This window comes from Necator americanus, chromosome X (genome assembly GCF_031761385.1).
Source record: "Necator americanus strain Aroian chromosome X, whole genome shotgun sequence".
Lineage (NCBI taxonomy): Eukaryota > Metazoa > Nematoda > Chromadorea > Rhabditida > Ancylostomatidae > Necator > Necator americanus.
Window position 1 is genome coordinate 9283931 of NC_087376.1, and position 17973 is coordinate 9301903.

At 42.1% G+C, this 17973-nt stretch overlaps 3 protein-coding genes across 6 annotated transcripts; 1 reads left to right on the forward strand and 2 right to left on the reverse strand.

Moving 5' to 3' along the window:
- Positions 1-466: 466 nt before the first annotated feature.
- Positions 467-10148, reverse strand: RB195_021975 (uncharacterized protein; the record flags this gene model as incomplete). 2 transcript variants are annotated; one of them, XM_064208941.1, is made up of 9 exons in its annotated part: positions 467-611; positions 2081-2290; positions 3814-3951; positions 4015-4080; positions 4131-4308; positions 4445-4599; positions 4697-4847; positions 5359-5477; positions 10111-10148. In XM_064208941.1, 9 exons carry the CDS (start codon positions 10146-10148, stop codon positions 467-469), a joined length of 1200 nt encoding a protein of 399 aa, XP_064064822.1. The 2 variants fall into 2 exon arrangements, with proteins under 2 accessions (XP_064064822.1, XP_064064823.1); XM_064208942.1 differs by lacking the exon at positions 10111-10148 and having other exon boundaries at positions 480-485; positions 566-611; positions 5359-5473.
- Positions 5642-6382, forward strand: RB195_021976 (uncharacterized protein; the record flags this gene model as incomplete). The annotated part of the gene is made up of 1 exon (XM_064208943.1): positions 5642-6382. The coding sequence occupies one exon, from the start codon at positions 5642-5644 to the stop codon at positions 6380-6382; it is 741 nt and encodes a 246-aa protein (XP_064064824.1).
- Positions 10149-10190: 42 nt separating the features above from the next.
- On the reverse strand, positions 10191-16602 carry RB195_021977 (uncharacterized protein; the record flags this gene model as incomplete). Of its 3 annotated transcripts, none has more annotated exons than XM_064208945.1 (4): positions 10191-10202; positions 14521-14635; positions 16290-16428; positions 16495-16504. In XM_064208945.1, 4 exons carry the CDS (start codon positions 16502-16504, stop codon positions 10191-10193), a joined length of 276 nt encoding a protein of 91 aa, XP_064064825.1. The 3 variants fall into 3 exon arrangements, with proteins under 3 accessions (XP_064064825.1, XP_064064826.1, XP_064064827.1); XM_064208946.1 differs by lacking the exons at positions 10191-10202; positions 16495-16504 and adding exons at positions 12692-12736; positions 16538-16602 and having other exon boundaries at positions 16290-16481; XM_064208944.1 differs by lacking the exon at positions 10191-10202 and adding an exon at positions 12692-12736.
- Positions 16603-17973: the final 1371 nt, after the last annotated feature.

Genomic DNA, 17973 nt, shown 5'->3' on the forward strand with positions numbered 1-17973 from the left:
CACGACAGACACATGCAATCCAAGGATGAAATTAAATTATTCGGAAGATTTACAACGCTCTTATAATATATATCATATCAGAAAACTCTGAATAAACAATCAGGAAAGAACAATCGAAAAGCAGACGCTTTCTACTCAAAAATTCCGTTAAAAAAAGCTACTTATTGCTGTCGCTTTTATCTTGTCCTACTCTATCCGTACATTTCCCTTCATCCATGTATTTATTTTATACATCCAAAAGTATTTATTTATCCTTCTAGACTATCTGGACGCTCTTATTACTTCGTAGCTTTGTGTAAAATGTCGTAAGAACATCTTATAACAAAAGCACCTGACTTCAAATACTCGTTTCGCTTTTTTTTTCCTCTGACGAAATGAGCATTGTAAAATATTCGTTGCCCGTTGACGATAGGAATAACCTGCGTCGAATTTCAACGTTGTCCCACATATGTCCTATGTTTTAACGTCACTCCATGTTTCTACGACTAAATCCACCAAGCATAAGACTGCCAGCTTTCCATGGTTTCATCTGTGAATGCGATCGGTAACCTCGTGCTCGTCTCACCTGTTTTGCATCTTCTACGGAAGATTGACGGCGAGAATGTTTACGGCTGAAAAGGAAATATTTACGACATGCGATTCGACTGAATAAATAAGGGAATATATGAAATGCACTTTAAAAAACACTTTTAAAAAATAACAATGGGAAAACTTGCGATAGCGCATTTCCATGTTACGTCTGGTCACGTTTTTCCAATCATTGATCACCTAGCAAGAGTCAGGACGTTTCAGAGCATTTACTACTGTGTTCTTAGGCTAATTAATGAACAAATGAAGACAGGAATTAGAGACCAATTAGATACAATCAGAGACCAATTAGACACAATTAGAGACCGAAAATGACCAAAAACGTTTGGTCCATGGTGCAGTATTGCGTTGGCAACCATGATCGAAGCGGCACTGTTATGAATCGCTCGAGGATGATCGCTGGTTATCATTGCATCTGATCTAAACTCATATCTTACATCGCTTATTTAACTGGATGCGTGCGATCTGGCGGACAAACGGACTAAGGTCGAATTCCAATGGAACTATTTCTAAAGATGGAAGCGCTACACAGCAGAAATAAATGTCGAACTTCTCCAATGGAAATGTTTAAGCGATAAGAAGAAAGTACATCAAGATTGCGCCTGAAAGACAGTTAGAGGCAGCATACCACGAATCTGAGGTGGTGCGGATTTCAGTTGGAGTATCCGTATACAGGATGGTAGATTATGGAGAGGGGTGTGGTTCCGTCCATTTCTTCCTAATTTCCGTAAAAAACGGCCCGGAAGATGCGGCGCCGCACAGGGCTGGCGCGCTCCAGTCGAATTCCTTGTAGAAAATAGTGCGCCGGAACGCTCGAAGCCGTATCTTCCTGCCCGTTTTCTACGGCAATTAGGAAGAAATGAACGGAACCACCTTCCTCCCCATAATCTACGACCCCGTATACGAATACTCCACCGAAATCCGTGCCACTCCAGATGCGTGGGGTGATGCCTTTAAATCTCATTGGATAGCGCGGGTAGAGATAACGTGTTGGCGGTTTAGTTCCGGTCCTGTCTATCCTCCAAAGACAAACGGTTAGATGCAGGATCATTTTTTCGGCTAAAGCCCGAGGGCCAAGTTCAGCCAACATTCCTCTGCCGCGGGTACAAGGAGACATGACACCAGCGTTCGCTTCTGCTGATGACGTAATGCATCAGACCGAATAAGTATTTTAGACAGTATTTTAGACAGATTACACGCAATTTGAGAGACTTGTGTCATCTTACATGGATTGGAGAGGATTTTCTTGAAAACCTCGGACCAATACTTCGATGCGTACAACCTATCATGGTGCATAAGCAGAAATTTGCTCGATATGTCACCTATAAAACTAGCAACATTGCCTCATACTGTAGAGGCCTAGTTTGGGCAAGAAAATAAAGATGTAAAAAAGATCGCAGACGAGCACAAGGCGACCCACACTTTCATTTCCAAAATCAAAAAGTGGTCGAAGACGAATAAACTTCAACCATACGATGCAAACAAAACGAACCTCGACTTGGCCACACTGAGCAGCTGTGAAGCTGGAACTTGAATAGTCGAGATGCTTTCACGTGGTGAAATAGCTCTATTTTTACTACTGTCGCTTTTATCACTGTCTGATGGAATGACAACAATCTGTGGAGAAGACGTCATCTGGGTTGGAGATGAGCGAGAATCACTCGGAACCGCAGCTTGCTGTGTGGTGGACGCCATGGATAACCTGAATTCCATTATTTAAAAGCATCACCCCACGAATCTGAGGTGGCACGGATTTGAGATGGAGTATTCGTATACGGGATCGTAGATTACGGAGAGGGCGGTGATTCCGTCCATTTCCACATCTATCAGTGGAACGGGCAATCTTGAAACGCTGTTTCTTACGACGTCCTCAATTGTAGCGCGCCACTTTGGACCGCCCCCCGCTTGCGATTCGTCCGAAAGGGTCTTCGATGAATGGGCGGGGTGGGCGGAGCGCAAAAGTTGCGCATTGCAAAATAAGCCGTCTTAAGAAACAGCATTCCGGGGTTGTCCGTTTCCACTGATACAGGGAGGAGCGGACGGAATCACTCTCTTCCACACAATCTACGGCCCGGTATAGGCATAACCCACCTGAAATCCTTACCACCCCAGATTCGTGGGGTGATGCTTTTAAGTGGTTTCGAAAGCATCTATTGTATCTGTGGGATAGGAAGGAGGACGTTAATCCAGTCGCCCAAATTGTTTCATTGTATATTCTGTTAACATCAAGACCATTCTTGTGTTGATTTGTCATCGAAAGAAACGAGCACTGGAAATTTCTCCTCTTTTTCTCATATAAATGCAGACAATTAGAACCGCTTCACAGTCGTAGCAATATCAAAATCCTTTTGTATTTACACCGTTGTCATCGACCTATCGACTATCGTCTCATCAGTCGGTGAAAGCAGGCCACTGCCCCATCAAACCACGGACGCAACTTGTCTAACCGATACAGTACGTCCAACACTGACCGCACCCACTATGCATTTTAGATTGTAAGATATGTCTAACAACCAATCATTTGATAGGTATGATCGTCAGTCAAGTTTTTACTGCAAAAATTTCGAACAGAAAAAAATCTAAGCGCGTGCACTGTCAAAGATTACCATTCCTTTCTATATGTGTATGTCTATGTGTATGACTATGTGCATGTGTATTGTATCTGTATTCCAGAAAGCAGTGAAACGGGTCCCACGGCGTCGCTTTGGTGCACCGGCACTAGAAATTGTTGAAAGTATCAGATGATGACGTTCAGTCATTCCATGTTAACACATCATTTTGTGCTAATTGAGAGAAAACAAGCGAAAACCCGCACTTCGAGTAATGATTTCAAATTGTGACGGTCTTGGAGGAGTATAGATGCAAAATCAAGTTTGAATGCTCTCCAAATGTAGAACTGACACGTTTAGGAAGAATGCTATGAAATCTTTCCTCCACATACAAACTTCTAAAAAAAGCGAAGAAAGCGCTGTCAGAAAAAAAATTTCAATTTTACAGTTTCCACATTTAGAAATGATGTTTTTAGAATGGAAACTATGGAATCTTTCGTCTTTATTTATAGTAGGAAAGAGAAAGAAAGCGTTTTTTTGGGAAAACACAAATCTCGTTTCACAGAAAATGCCACTACTATTAATTTCCATTGATCGGTGAACGAGAGCGAAGTAAGCACCACAAAATGTCTGAAATTCGCCTTTAGCCGGAAGTTCACACCGGTGATAACATAACCTCGCAACATTCAGGAGGAGTTGACCAGTTGAAGTAACTCCTTCGTGTCCTCCTGTGATGATCATGTGTTTTGTGAGTTCTAACCGATTTTGTCTGTCAATCTCCGCATTCTGTTCAGCGATGATTTCCATTGTCCTTCTTAAAATAATGCATAATCGAAGGAAATTCTTTAAGATATGAAAGACATCACAATAAATTCACCTAAGCGCTGCATTCTTCCCTCCTGTCGCTCCTGTCACAAGCCACGCTTCAGAAGATAAATTAGGTCTGAATTGGACGTTATTCGGGAAAAAGAACAATACTTTGAATTTTCTCACCTCAACGAAGAAGTCCAGTAAGCGAGAAAGATCATAAGTGGAACTGAGAATATAACTATTGGAATAATAGCAATATTCATAAATTCAGTCATTGAGTCGAATCTAGGATACTTCTCGTAGCTGATGATTGACCAGCCCAGACGATTTGATAGCTCGTTAAGATGTTTGGAAATAATGTCTACAAACACCGTAAAACCATTTGAAAGCGTACTTGAAGGAAAAATGAAAGAATGACAAGATCAAAACGCCTGACAAGTCAAAAAGTTCACAAATCATATTCATCGCAAGCCTATGATCGACATAGAAATCCTTACCTGATAGCACAGCTCTAGGCAATAATGGACGAGGTTGTTTTGATGCTGCTTCTGAGTTGTGAGGGAAAACCACATAAAATTTAATGTGGATTGCACCGTATTCCCTTCTAGGAAACCCATCAACGAACATAATGTGTTCAGGTCCAAAAACTAACCTAAAGATGTGAGAGCAGAGATTATAAATAAACCATAGCGTTACAAAAAGTAGAACATTTCATTACATCATTACAAAAGAGTGGATGAAACACTCACTGTTTCTTTGAATTACAAGCTGTTATATTATGGCAGTATTTTGTCGCCACTTTCGAAAATGTTCTTCGAAATGGAGAAAGTAGATCTGGGAGCGGTGCATCGACGCAGTATGCTACTCGTATCCCGGACGACCATTCAAACATATCCAGTTCTATAGTTTTGAGTAAGTAAACCACGTTTTCATAAATAGGATCATAAATCAGATCATAAATCTTGAAGTCTTCTCATGAACAGACAAGGATGAGTGTAGCTCACGAGCATAAGCGTAAGCACGCTCCAGGCATAACGCGCTGCAGCGGCAAGCAACCGTCGTCGTCGAATGCCCGCGATCGAACTAATAGGACTCAAATAAACAGTACAAGCTGCCCTACTCGCACAACCGCAGACGCAAAACGGATTGCCCGCATTTCATCACCCGTAACAAGCTGCATCGTTGGGGAGATGGATCACACTAGACTCCTTCACACGCCTTTATCTGGATTACTAGGAGGAACTGAGCGTGATCGCACTCACAAAATCCGTTTATGACCTTGTCTGTCCGTAGAGAAATCCCAGCATCGTCGATTTCGTGACACGTTAATTTTAACAACTAGTCTCTTAGTTGCTGTTTTGGTTACCCCACCTTGTATGGTCAAAGAAAAAAGGCTTACAACATCACTTACCTTGAACCGATGGATCTTCTGCGTAGATAGCAGAACAAAGAGGAATGAATACGACGAAAACCCATACAAACACAAACACTCTACTGTGATGAGATTGACCAGTAGAAAAATTCATTTTGCTGAAACATGACAGATTACATAGAGCCTGTTCATCCAAATGAGCAACGTGTTTGCCGCAATCCTGCTAAGGACATACTCTTTCCTCTCTCAGCCGTCCCTCAATCAAACGCACTTCTCACTCGCCCAGTTAAACATATTTGAAGCCAACAAAATATACTCGCACATGTTCATTTTTGTTGCCCAACTTACCGCCGAGCTGGGCAGGAGGAGACGAGCGGCTTGGGGAGCGTACAAGAGCGTCGAGGATGTAGTGAAGAAGACCAGGAACACCCGGCTCCGTGCTCACCTCTTCAACACCACCGTACTTCCTGCTTTGACCTATGCTTCGGAAAGCTGGGCATTTCGCAAGCAGGAAGAAAACGCGGTCAGCGTCATTGAACGCGCAATTGAGAGAGTGATGCTAGGCGTATTCCGTTTCACGCAAGTGAGGGACGGGATTCGAAGTCCTCTCCTACGTCAGCGATCGAAGATTGGAGACGCCGCTGCGTTTGCCAGGGAAAGTAAAATAAGGTGGGCCGGACACGTGATGCGCTTTTATGACAACCGTTGGACCAGAGTCGTGAGCGACTGGGTTCCCCGCGATATTAAGCGCACTACAGGAAGACCGCCGACCCGATTGTCAGATTTCTTCACGAAGTCCTTGAAAGAAAAATATGATGCTCTTCGTGTCCCACGCGAAAGGAGGAACCACTGGGCTACTCTGGCACGCGATCGGGACAAATGGAAGAATTACTGGCGCCCGCTCGACCAGTTCGAAGACCAATGGGAACGAAGTAGCTCCAATTATGTGGAATTTGGAGAGAAGGACGAAAAACAAAGAGAAGGAAAAGAGCGTACCGGTGCCGTTGTCTCATCATCGATCGTTGTGCCATTGACTGATGTATACAAGGAGAGTATTGTGTAACCTACTGACTGTACTGTGGCAGCTTCGATCAGTGTTCGCATCCACTTAGGACCCGCAGAGGTTGATACAATATTATATATATATATATATATATATATATATATATATATATATATATATATATATATATATATATATATATATATATATAGGGAGAGAGAAGATGTGATGGAGGGGAAGAAGAGCAGAGGATAGAGGAAGAGAGCAAAGGCTATCCCACCATGCCACTTCGGGCACCGTCGCTTACACTAGACTTTAGATCGTTCTGCTCCGACTATGTACTATACAATCGATGTCTGAGCTAGCCTCCATAGATGATATTGAACGTGGTGGTCCGGGCAGAAGTACTTGACGACGCCTATATGGACGTTTGAAAGGATATCTTATTCACCTAAAAAGCTATTTCTGTCGCCCGGGAAGAAAGTCGCGACTGGATCTGTAGGTTTCCCAAAGGAGGTTAGAATGGATGAAGGATAAAGTGTCTGGCGTTAATCAATCAGCTCGGTATGCGCCACCGCGTTCGCTTCAAATCAGAATCGTTTGAGGTTTACAAACGCGTGTCTAGCCTATTCAGTGACTAGCGGGGGCTCGCCCATGTATCAAGTCAGTGTTTTTATTCTCCCAGACAGTTCTGGAACTAACTTATCGACTTCTGAGGGAAGAAAGGTCTGGTTGGCACTAAGGCGGTTTCGATCTTCGATGGATCGTGCAGACAGGCGAATCCTCTTATCGACTATCCCACATCCGCCCTCCAACAATGTTATAGATAAGAAATATTTCATTGTTGTTGGCTGTTTTTCACTGTTATTGGCTAGTGACCTAGTTTTCGGTCTTTGATTTACTGCACTGCCTGCTGACCCGTTGTCTTCTTTGCTACATTGCAGTCAGAAACTGTATCCCTGCGCAGTTTTCTACCTTGCTGCTGACGTACCTGCAGTTTCGTCCTACATTACATTGTGCCGATACCAAAATCGATAAAGGAAATCGCTGGCTGCTCATACAGTCTCATACTTTGACTTGATTGTGTGCAGTCACCGACGAATTTGTCGAACTAATTGAGGGTCTCCGATGCTCCGTACGATCGCTTTTCGGCTTGACACACCTCTCTACACCATTTGAGGATGCCTTGTACTGTCTCGGACGAACACGTTCGGCGCCTACTACACTAGTCCACTTTTAGCTGATAGCACCGATAAGCACCGCTGCACCGTAGCATGTGGCGGTGAAAAATGGAGGAACAGTCATTGCGACAAACAACGGAGAAATAGTCTTTCTACGCACATACAAGCGAATAGATTAAATCCGAGCAAAGAAGAAAAAGCAAGCTTTCTGCCTTGCCTTTATAGTAACTTCCTTCTAATAGCTGCAAAATAATTTAAAGGCATAGATTTTGCGCCTTGGGGAGCGAAATCGGTAAGGGTTTTCCATACGGTCGGTCGATGGTTCAAAACTGCCCTGGTTCCAACCAAGCCCTCCAAAGCCCTCCGCGCTAGATAAACTGGTACCACACTTGTCTGGGTGGATAAAAACAATTATTTGATACGTAGGTTGGGCCCCGCAAGTCATTGCTTGACCTACACCTATTTTACAAACCTCAAACGATTCTGAATTGAAGTGAACACGTTGGTAAATCCAAGGCGGATTGAATAACGCCAGATAATTTTACACTTACTGGAGCTTTCGTCAATAACTTGGTTCGCAATTGGCAATCATATACACTTTTTTACAACCGTCTATTACGGTCATTCGCAAGGATGTATGGCTTCGTCAACATTCCTCATTCTCTATTGCTGGAGCGGTAAAGGACGGGTACGGCGTGACACACTCATCCGACGCCTAGCACCACTAGAACACTAGACTTTGGCAGATTACAACTCAAAGCTAATTGGAACCTATGGAGCATGCCTGCAACCTGCTAAGTGTAGATAGATGTGGATCTTCATCAAACCCTTAACGGCAACTAGCAAAGGTGGACAGCGGACAATAACTCATGGACGAGTTCTGTCATCTTGGTTGTGTGGTTGCTCTGAAAAGGATGTCTTGCAAAGATATACCAGGGAAACGCAGCGCTCAACTTGTCGACGAAGTGGTCTATGGTCAACTCACGTGGCCAGGAGACATGGACACTGCCATCTACACTGATATCGAGGCGCAACTGAATTGATAAATATCTGCCCAGAAGTGTTCTTCGTTGCTTCTGGCATAATGAATGAATATCAGAATGAAAACATCATGAAGAAATGGATGTGGTATGCAGGCAAAAAAAATTGTCCGAATAATTGGAATTTTGTCCGCCTTCTCAGGCAGTCACTGGAAACCGCGTTCGTCTCTACGGTCCTATTATTTGAAAATTGTCGAATGATATTTTTCAAGTTCCTCCAAGAATGACCTCTCATTCAAGTTGGAAAAGGCGGCCTTATTCAAAGCAGAAGTTCTAAGCATTGAGGACATTCGGCTTTAACGGGCGGCTCAGGTTAGTGAATCTTGCACAGAATCTAGAACAGAGATGATCCGCCCAAATCCTTATAAAGGACTGGATTACCTATAATATAGCAGAATGCAGCTCGAAGATGCGACTTCAGAAAAGATGGGATTTTCTAAGAACCCTCTAGTTTGTCGAAAAGAACAAGCGCACTGAGTTGACGATTTGAACATTCAACGCACGTACGCAACTTTCGAATGTTTCTATTGACGATTACAATAGGATATGAGAAAATGAGAATCCGCGAGAAAAGCTATATATAGGGTTGTAGATTGCAGGATCCGGGATTGTTCCGCCCAACTCTCCATAATCGTCATAAAAAAAACCACGTGGTAACCGCTTTAGTTCCAAGGAAGTACGTCAGGACGCGCTTCATGTACACGTTCTGGTCTTCTCAGTAGCGTAATCATTGGTTTCACTTGAAAAGGCTGGTAAGAAGGCACCACTGATCTCATCTTCAAAAAAAGTCATCTTCCACGCCGTTTCTTACCACGATGAGGGAGAGATGAACGGAACCACCCCTAATCTCGCAATCTACAACCCCAATTCTAGATTTCCTCGCGGATTCCTTCACCACGTCAGATTCGTGGTATACTGCCATTGAAGGCAGGGTATCACGAAACTGACGTAGTGTGGAGAATTGATGGAATGCATAGAGTTCGGAGCACAGGTTATGAATATGAGCATGATCCTGCTCAATTTCCCCTAATCGTCCTGAAGAACGGCAAGGAAATGGCGTTCCTACGAGGTACGTTAGAACGCGTTCACTTTAACACACTCTGCTCCCCTCAACAATTTATTCACTGGTTTTACTTGAAGGGGCTGCTGGAAAGACCTCACTGACTTTCGACCACTCGCACGTCGGTGCAAAGCGTGTACAGGAGTGGCGCGCCTTCACGTACCTCGTAGGCGTCAAGTACGTATGCCGTCCTTTGGGATAATTAGAGGAAACTGAACGAAGCCACACTCACATTCGTAATTTACATTCAGAACTCTATGCTATTCATCAGGCTTTCAAGGTACGTAAATTCTGTGATATCCTGCGCTTAGAACACCAAAGAGAACAGTTACTTAGAAAATCTGGTTGCAGAAGAATTGACGGAATAAATATATACATCTACATGTTACGCACCGTATACATACATAAGATATGCTCCAGAGAAACTAACGTGTTGGAATCACTCGATTGAGAGTACCGTAATGAGAACGATAGCACTACCATTAACCGAAGATTCTGCCAACTGACTTCGTGGTTTCCCGAACTTCCTCACAGGATTGGACCATCGCCTTCGTCAGCAAAGAATATGATTGGTTTATTGAACATTTTCATAAATATACCTGAAAAGAAGATAATTTGAAAATTATCAAAGATATCTTACTTCAGAATCTCTCAAGCGGATACATTAGCGTTGAGCTGCACGAGTCACAGGTAAGTATGAATTCATGTATTTGCTCGCGATGCTTTGCAGAGAAAAGATAAGGGAAAAACTACAAAAGAGAACATCAGCAGGACTGTCTAAAGGTTCAGAAGCGAGAAAAAGCACTCCCACGCCCATCAACAACTCCTCCAACCAAAAACGGAGGTGATATCTCTTCCTAACCCAAATGAAATAACCAATGTATTGAGAAGCAAGTTAGGAAATTTGTCCACGTCTCTCGCCTCAATCATCGACGTCACTTGCTTCCGTATCATTGAAGGAAAGATGAAGATTTCATTCAAGAGGTCCACCCAGCCGAAGGCTGACAAGACACCATGTCGATGAAGAATCTTGCGGCCCCTGGTCATGACAGGATCAAATTTAACAGAAATATTTGAATAATATTTTGCGACACTTTTCACCTAGTGGAGGACCAGAAAAACCTAGTTTTACACGAGGGGAGATATAGAAAGAAAATCGCTCAATATGCTTATTGCCTTTGCATTCTTGCTTTCCACAGAAGTTATCTTAAGCAGTATTGAAAAACACTGTGTAGAAGACAACTGAGTTCAAGCAAGCGGGGATGGATTTCAGATTTAGCACACACCCGACTGCGTACACACTGCTTCAAACCCGTCGAAATATAGTCGGGTCAAACCCCCCGAAACCGCTGCCGCTGCATAAGTGCCCGCATTCAAAGTGGGGGGGGGGGTCGAGCTAGCGGCTGCGATCGAGGTGAGACCCTTACTCACCTCTGCAATCCGCTTGTAGAATAACCGAGAATCCGACCCCGGCGCTAACTATACTGCGTCACTTCGAGTGCGGCGGCGTATGCAACTGCACCGAAATTTAGGAAGTTTTGAACTGAGTAGACCTTACAAAAATATGTAGAACAGAATGTGGCAATGTCTCACTTTTATCAGTTTCAAGAATGGGTTCGATTCAGTTGAGATGGAAACAATCACAAGAATTTTGAAGAACAGAGGTGTTCCTACTCAATAAATAAATGTTCTCTTTGAGTTGTAGAACCAGCACAAGATAAAAAAAAAATTCCAGCGTTTTAGAACAATATCATCGTTAGGCATGGATGCTACAATCTCATTCACTCATAGAATGATGTTCTCAAGAATGTAAAAATAGAACGAATATGTCCTAATGCTCTAGTTACGTGTGTCTGAATGCGAAAATCGAAACTATAGACGATCTGACATCAATGTTGAACAGCATGAAACAATCAACTTAGAGAACATTCAAGACCGTCGAGGATGCAATGAAGAAGAGCAAAAACATCCAACTTGGTACCACCGGCTTTGACAAGACAAAAAAAGCAGTACGCAACATACTTGAATGAAACAATGACTGCAAACGTTTCCAGCTCATCCAATGGAATATCGAAGATCAAGGCTTTTGCGTTTGTTGAAGACAGCATACCACGAAATTGGGGGTCTTTGGATCTATCTGATCTCCCCCGAACAGATAGGGTTATGGGCGTGGGTCACGAATATGAGTGGAATCACGCTCAATTCTCCCTAGTAATACAGAAGAGGGGCGGGTGTGGTGTAGCGGTTAGAGGTTCCGCTTCCTGCACGATCGATCGGAGGTTCGAATCCGCCCTAGTGCTCACCAAGCCTTTCATCCCTCCGGTGTCGATAAATTAGTACCAGACTTGTCTGGGAGGGTAAAAGCACTGACTTGACACATCGGCTAGCCACCGCAAGTCATTGTAGAGGCCAGATACACGTTCGTAAACCTCAAACGATTCTGAATTGAAGTGAACGGGGGGGGCGCATCCCAAGCGGATTGATTAACGCCGGAAACCTTAACTTTAATACAGAAGAACGGCTTGCAGAGCAATCAGTGGGCTAGCGGCATCTTTTCTCTCGCTCGCAGACGTGGCGCGCCATTAGGCGCATCGTGGGAGGATTCAATGCGAATTTTCCGACTAATAAAGGGGAACTGAGTGTTATCGCACTTATGCTCATCTTACTCGCGAACTAAAACTAACTCTGTTTATTCGCAGAGAGATCCCAACACCCTCAATTTTTAGGTACGCTCCCTTTAAGCAAAGGAAAATTAAACGGGCCCGTAATGCCATAGCCCATAATGCGTCTTAACGATAACGACCTCAAACGAATGAATCGCGCGACGGGTAGGAAGAAAACGGTGGGCAAGGAGAAGAGAAGTAAATGGACACTCTTATACGTGAAGCAAAAGGATAGAAGCGTTAGCATTACTTGCATCCACCAGAAAAAACCAGAGATCGACTGGTAGTACAGGTGATATGATGATATTGCCTTGGGGAGTGCACGATTACTGCTTATTTTTGTCCGAGTGAAAGAGATGCGTCTGCAATCAATCATGCATTTTCTTAGCTTGACACAGACTACCTGTTCCACTATCTCTTCCCAGTCAAGTGTCCACAGCATCCGAAAAGATGAAGAGAGGTACAAAAACCTGCAAAACTATGCAGCATTGAAAAAAATTAGGCAAAAAAAAAAGGTTTTCTCTTAAAAGTATCACCCCAAGAATCTGGGGCGGTGCGGGTTTCAGGTAGGTTATGCCTATACGGGTCGTAGATTATGTGGAGGATGATTCCGTCCATTTCTTCCTAATTGCCGTTAAAAAATGGCCCGGAAGATAAGGCCCGTGCACGACGCTGGCGCGCTCCAATCGAACTAGTTGTAGAAAATAGCGTCCCGGAACGCTAGAAGCCATATCTTCCAGGCCGTTTTTTGCGGCAATTAGAAAAAAATGGACGGGATCACCCTCCTCCCTATAATCTACGACTCTATTTAGGCGTAACCCACCTGAAACCCGCACCACCCTAGATTTGTGCCGTGTTGCCTTTAAATATGTCTGTCAATACAAAAAAAAAAAATAATTTTACAAGAAGTCATCGCTTCTCTTACTTATCTTCAACAACAATTCTCATGAATGGACTACTAAGCACGTATTAAGTCTTTGTCAGAACTCAAGGAATTTATGGCTTTCTGTTTGAAATTTTTTTCTTTCACTAAGGCTCGAAGGAAAGATAGAAAACGAGCACGATTCCCCAATGTTTTACAAATGCACAAAAAAAAAGATTTTCTGAGTTAAACCAAATGAAATCACAAACACAACGTAGAACTTCTTATATTTAATTCTGAAAAAAACCAGACTTTTGACTTCATTTAGAAGATTTTAATTATCTTAATTTTCGTAAGTTTTAATAGTGATAAGTTGGCAGAAAGATGTTCGAACCAAAGGAAACAATAGAGGTCCGCTTCGTAAATGTTTCTAAACCAAAAACATAGCAATGATGGATGTATCGTCTGGAAAAAGGGTTGTAAAAAGTGATTGAGTTCTCTTAGGAACACCTACGCGTAAAAAGCTGCAACCCATTAAAAACGAAAGAAGTAGTCTGCAATTTCTTCCACAACCTCACATAGTACTGTAGCAGTGATATTGCTACCATGAAAAAAAAGAACAAAAACTCTTCAGTTTTCGGTTTATGTCGGAGAACATCCTTAAATCCAAACGTTATAAGCACCTTTTTCCACTCCTTAAAATTTCTACTCCTCAAAAACCTCAACATTAAGAGAACACTTCGAAATTTTGTAATCCAACGATATATTATAAGAAATCAATAAGTGCCAGTTGGAATATTCTCAACTAGAGGTGGATTTTTAGTTGCTTCACGGCTTTATGTGCAATGAAACGAAATTTGATACGAAACATATGTTTGACAGCTACTTCAGGATTTGCCACACTCAAGAGCATATGTTACATATATTACGGGTATTCACTCAAATGCATATTAAAACGAGCAATTGAGGTGAAGTTGATGGATGAAAACAAATCTCTGCAATAATATGCAGGAAGAAAAAATAGTTTTAAGTAAAAAGACATGGACAATAAGTATTAGACTAAAATAGGTAGCACATTTGTGACTGAAATAAATGAAGAACTGCGGGTGTGGCGCACGGTCAGCCTGCGGACATATTGCTGAACTCACACCAGCTGTTGTTCCGTCTTTCTGTGATATGATGGGGCGAAAGTGCTGTGTAGTAAGCTCTAACTGACTCCTGCGATTCTTGCGATTAGTGTAACAGTCAAAAATCATCGCCATTATTTTAATCCATGACTCGTGATGCTTAATTATGAAAGTTTACCTTCTTGGTTGAATGTTCAGTAAAAAGTTTACCTTCTTGGTTGAATGTTCAGTTCTGCGATAAGATTGCATCAAAATTGGTACTTACTGGATTAATGCGGAGCATTATTGAATCCTCAACGCGAAGATGATAATGTGTGAGAGAAGAAGAATATATGGTAGTATTTGTGTGATGAATGCGGTAATTCGCACAAATTTTGAACCTAAATTGCTTCCAATTATTTTTTAATCACACAGATTTGAACAAATCCCACCCTTGCCAAAAACAAAACATTGTGCCGAAAATGAAATCTTCAGAACATCTGTGAAAACTTCTAAGATCTTAAGAATACCTTCCCACTAATGCAAAAGTTGTATGGGATACCAAACAAAGGCGAGTATTAACGAACACGCCCCACCTGTCTGCTACCTTTTTCCTCGCTTTTTTCTTTCTCTTTGGACGAATTGTTGCTTTTGTTTCATTTCTTTCATTTTTGTTGCTCATTTCTTTCTACAGCTAAGATGTACATTTGAGTACCAGAATAAATACAAATAAATATAAACAGAGTAAATAAACTAATAACGCATAATTAACGAACAAAAGTTAGTGTATTAGTGAATCAATAACTTTTCTACGGGCAGAAAAAAAAAACGCTTGAATTGTGTTTTATTGCTAAATATCCGTGTTCCATAATGATGTGAGACGTAAGAATGCCTCCAGTGTTAAACTGCAGTCAGTTATGCATGCACGAGCGCAAAACAGCTGTTCAGTAGACGATTATTTCTTCCTGGAGATTCATTATTTTGCAAAACTTCCACTTACGAAGTACCTTTTCCGTTTTCAGAAAGCTTTAGAAAAAAAGACACGAAGCGAAAGAATTCCCCTAGGATTTTTCTCAACTTATAACAAAATGTGTAACTGTTTATAGGTAATGTAATTGATTTTAGAAATTGTTTTTAAAGTGACTATTAATATGTGGAAAAAAGTAAAAACTGATATAGACAAAGAGATCATCGAAGAATTAAGGACTTCAAACACGTAATTTCCCAACATGACAAATAAAAACATATGGACCCTGAAGGTACCACTCGATGTGTAACAGGGCAACAATGTATACTAAGAAGCGTATGGAATCTGAGACCTCACAGAAACTGATAAGTTCTTTCCAGCATCAGCCAAAATTTGGCTATCTCTAAAATCTCATCCATTCACGAAACCAAAGAGAGCTTCATTTCGAAAAAAAAATCTGAAATTGACCACGAACGCGCTCATATTCGTAATCTACTCCTCGAACCCTACATTGTCCATTTCAGATCCCAACATCGTCAACTTCCTTAGCATAGTGCCACTAAGCCTCATTCAAAGAGTGTACCATCTTGTATCGATCGCCTGAAGGGATACCTACAGTCTGGTTAAAATGATCTTTATTATGGTGCGAAATGGAGCTAAAAGTTGTGTTCAAAACGACACCGTTCCGTTCGCTAGCGCGTCATTGCAGCACGGCCAAAAATTTGATTTCTTAAGGAGCATTTCCAGCTTAAGGACTGAGTTGAGCGAAGGTCCCATCGCCCAGTCGTCAGCTCTGGGTCCGCGAAAACCACAATCTAATGTTTCCCTCGGATTTTAAAGTTATTTTAACTGGAATCCAAAATAGCTTTTTGAAATTAGAGGTAAACCCACACATGGAATATGTTCGTAATGCTCGAGGTATGATTTATAATGTATATCAGATTTTTCGATTCTGAGAAGCTTGACTTCTCTGGAAGAATCCTGGGATAAATGTGTCGCAGCGCAGCGGTTACGATTAAAAGACGTTACAAATGTGTCTCATCAATCATAAGTGATGGTTTGTCAGAAGCTGCGTTTGATAAACGTACCCGACCAGAGACATTCCCTGCAGTTTGGCTGTTGTTCGCTCGACTCTTCCGTTACAAATCTGGCATGATTTCATTGTTGATGAACTATTATGCAACTGTTCAAACTGCATGTCGCTGATGTCGCTCTGATGCTTATTCTCTGTGCAGGAGTCATTAGAAGCCATATCTACATCTCGCCATCCGCATATACCGCTGTAAATACTACCTAGGATCATCACAATCGCTGAAGCCACAAGAATTATCGGTACTTGACTCTTCTACCATCGCACGAGTTTCTCCATCCAGAAGTTGCGATCAACGATTTATACTTCATCTGAAATATAATCAAAGAACTCAACATACTACCTTGAACATGATTCCTAATATTACTGATGGGGCACAAGGATAAAGGATACAGTGTCAGGCGATAATCAAGCCGCTTGGGATGAGTCACCACGATCAATTCAGAATCGATTGAGGTTTACGATATTGTAACTGGGCTATACAATGACTTGCGGTGGCTAGCCGATGTGTCAAGTCAGTGTTTTTATCCTCCCAGACAAATCTGATATCAATTTATCGCCGCAATTTATGAAATGCTTGGTCGGCACTAGGGCGGATTCGGATATCCGATCGTTCGTAGCGGAACCTCTTACTGGTTGCAGTACACCCGCCCCAATCCACAAATTCCGAGACAAAAAAAACTGGATTACGTTGATCTCACAGCTTTCATATCTCCACGTCTTTTCGAGAAATTTTTGCTACAGTAACACTACATCTCACCAGGAAGTATCATAAAAGGCGCAAGGGTGGCAAATCCACGTGAGACAGATTTGCTTGTTTGTTAACAAACCCGTGTCAACCTTACAGCAGAAATTTTCTAACTTTCAGCGTGACCTACATATCCCGCTAACCGTGAAAGAGATGTACCACGAAAATCGCGATTTTGACCAGACTGTAATAGCATACAAGAAAGTCAAGAATCGGTAGTGAACTGCATCAGTGCATTATTAAAGCATAAAACGTCATTTTGGAAGTCCTGAAGTGTGGCAATTTAGAATATTACAATAAGCACCTAGCTATTGACAGAATACGGACGAAACTAGCTACCGGCCTAGGTTACAAACCAACAAGATGAAAAAGATAATATAATGACAAAAATGACCAATCAGATACAAACTGAAGAAATTATCAATACTTTTGTGTTTCGGTTGCAGTGGTAGTACTTTCCCTAAAGTTAGTAGAGCAACACGACTAGGTCAGAGTAGAAATAAAATAAACAAAGTAATAAAGCAAAATTGGCGTCAACTAATCACTTTGTGATGAACTTCAGTTCCGAATCGTGGAGGCACATACTTAGACCTGTATGTGCCCAAAGCAACAAGTTGCCCGATGAATAAAGACAACACCCTGTGGACATAGGCGCCCCGAATCCTACCTGGTAATATTTGCTCATCACTTGTTATAACTCGCCATGTGCTGCGGGACAAACAGTGATTCAGCGGCTACGCGTTGCCGAACGCCTACTCTCTATCCGCTCTCAGAATTTGATTTCATCAGATGTTTTTCTTGGAAAGAAACAAATATTAGCTAATGTCCCTTACACTCAGTGTTTAGAAAAATTTCCGGCTTCTTTTAACTAATAGATGAAGTTTGGGAAGTAGTGTTCAGCCGTCACAACGAAATCGGAAAAGAGTACCTACCA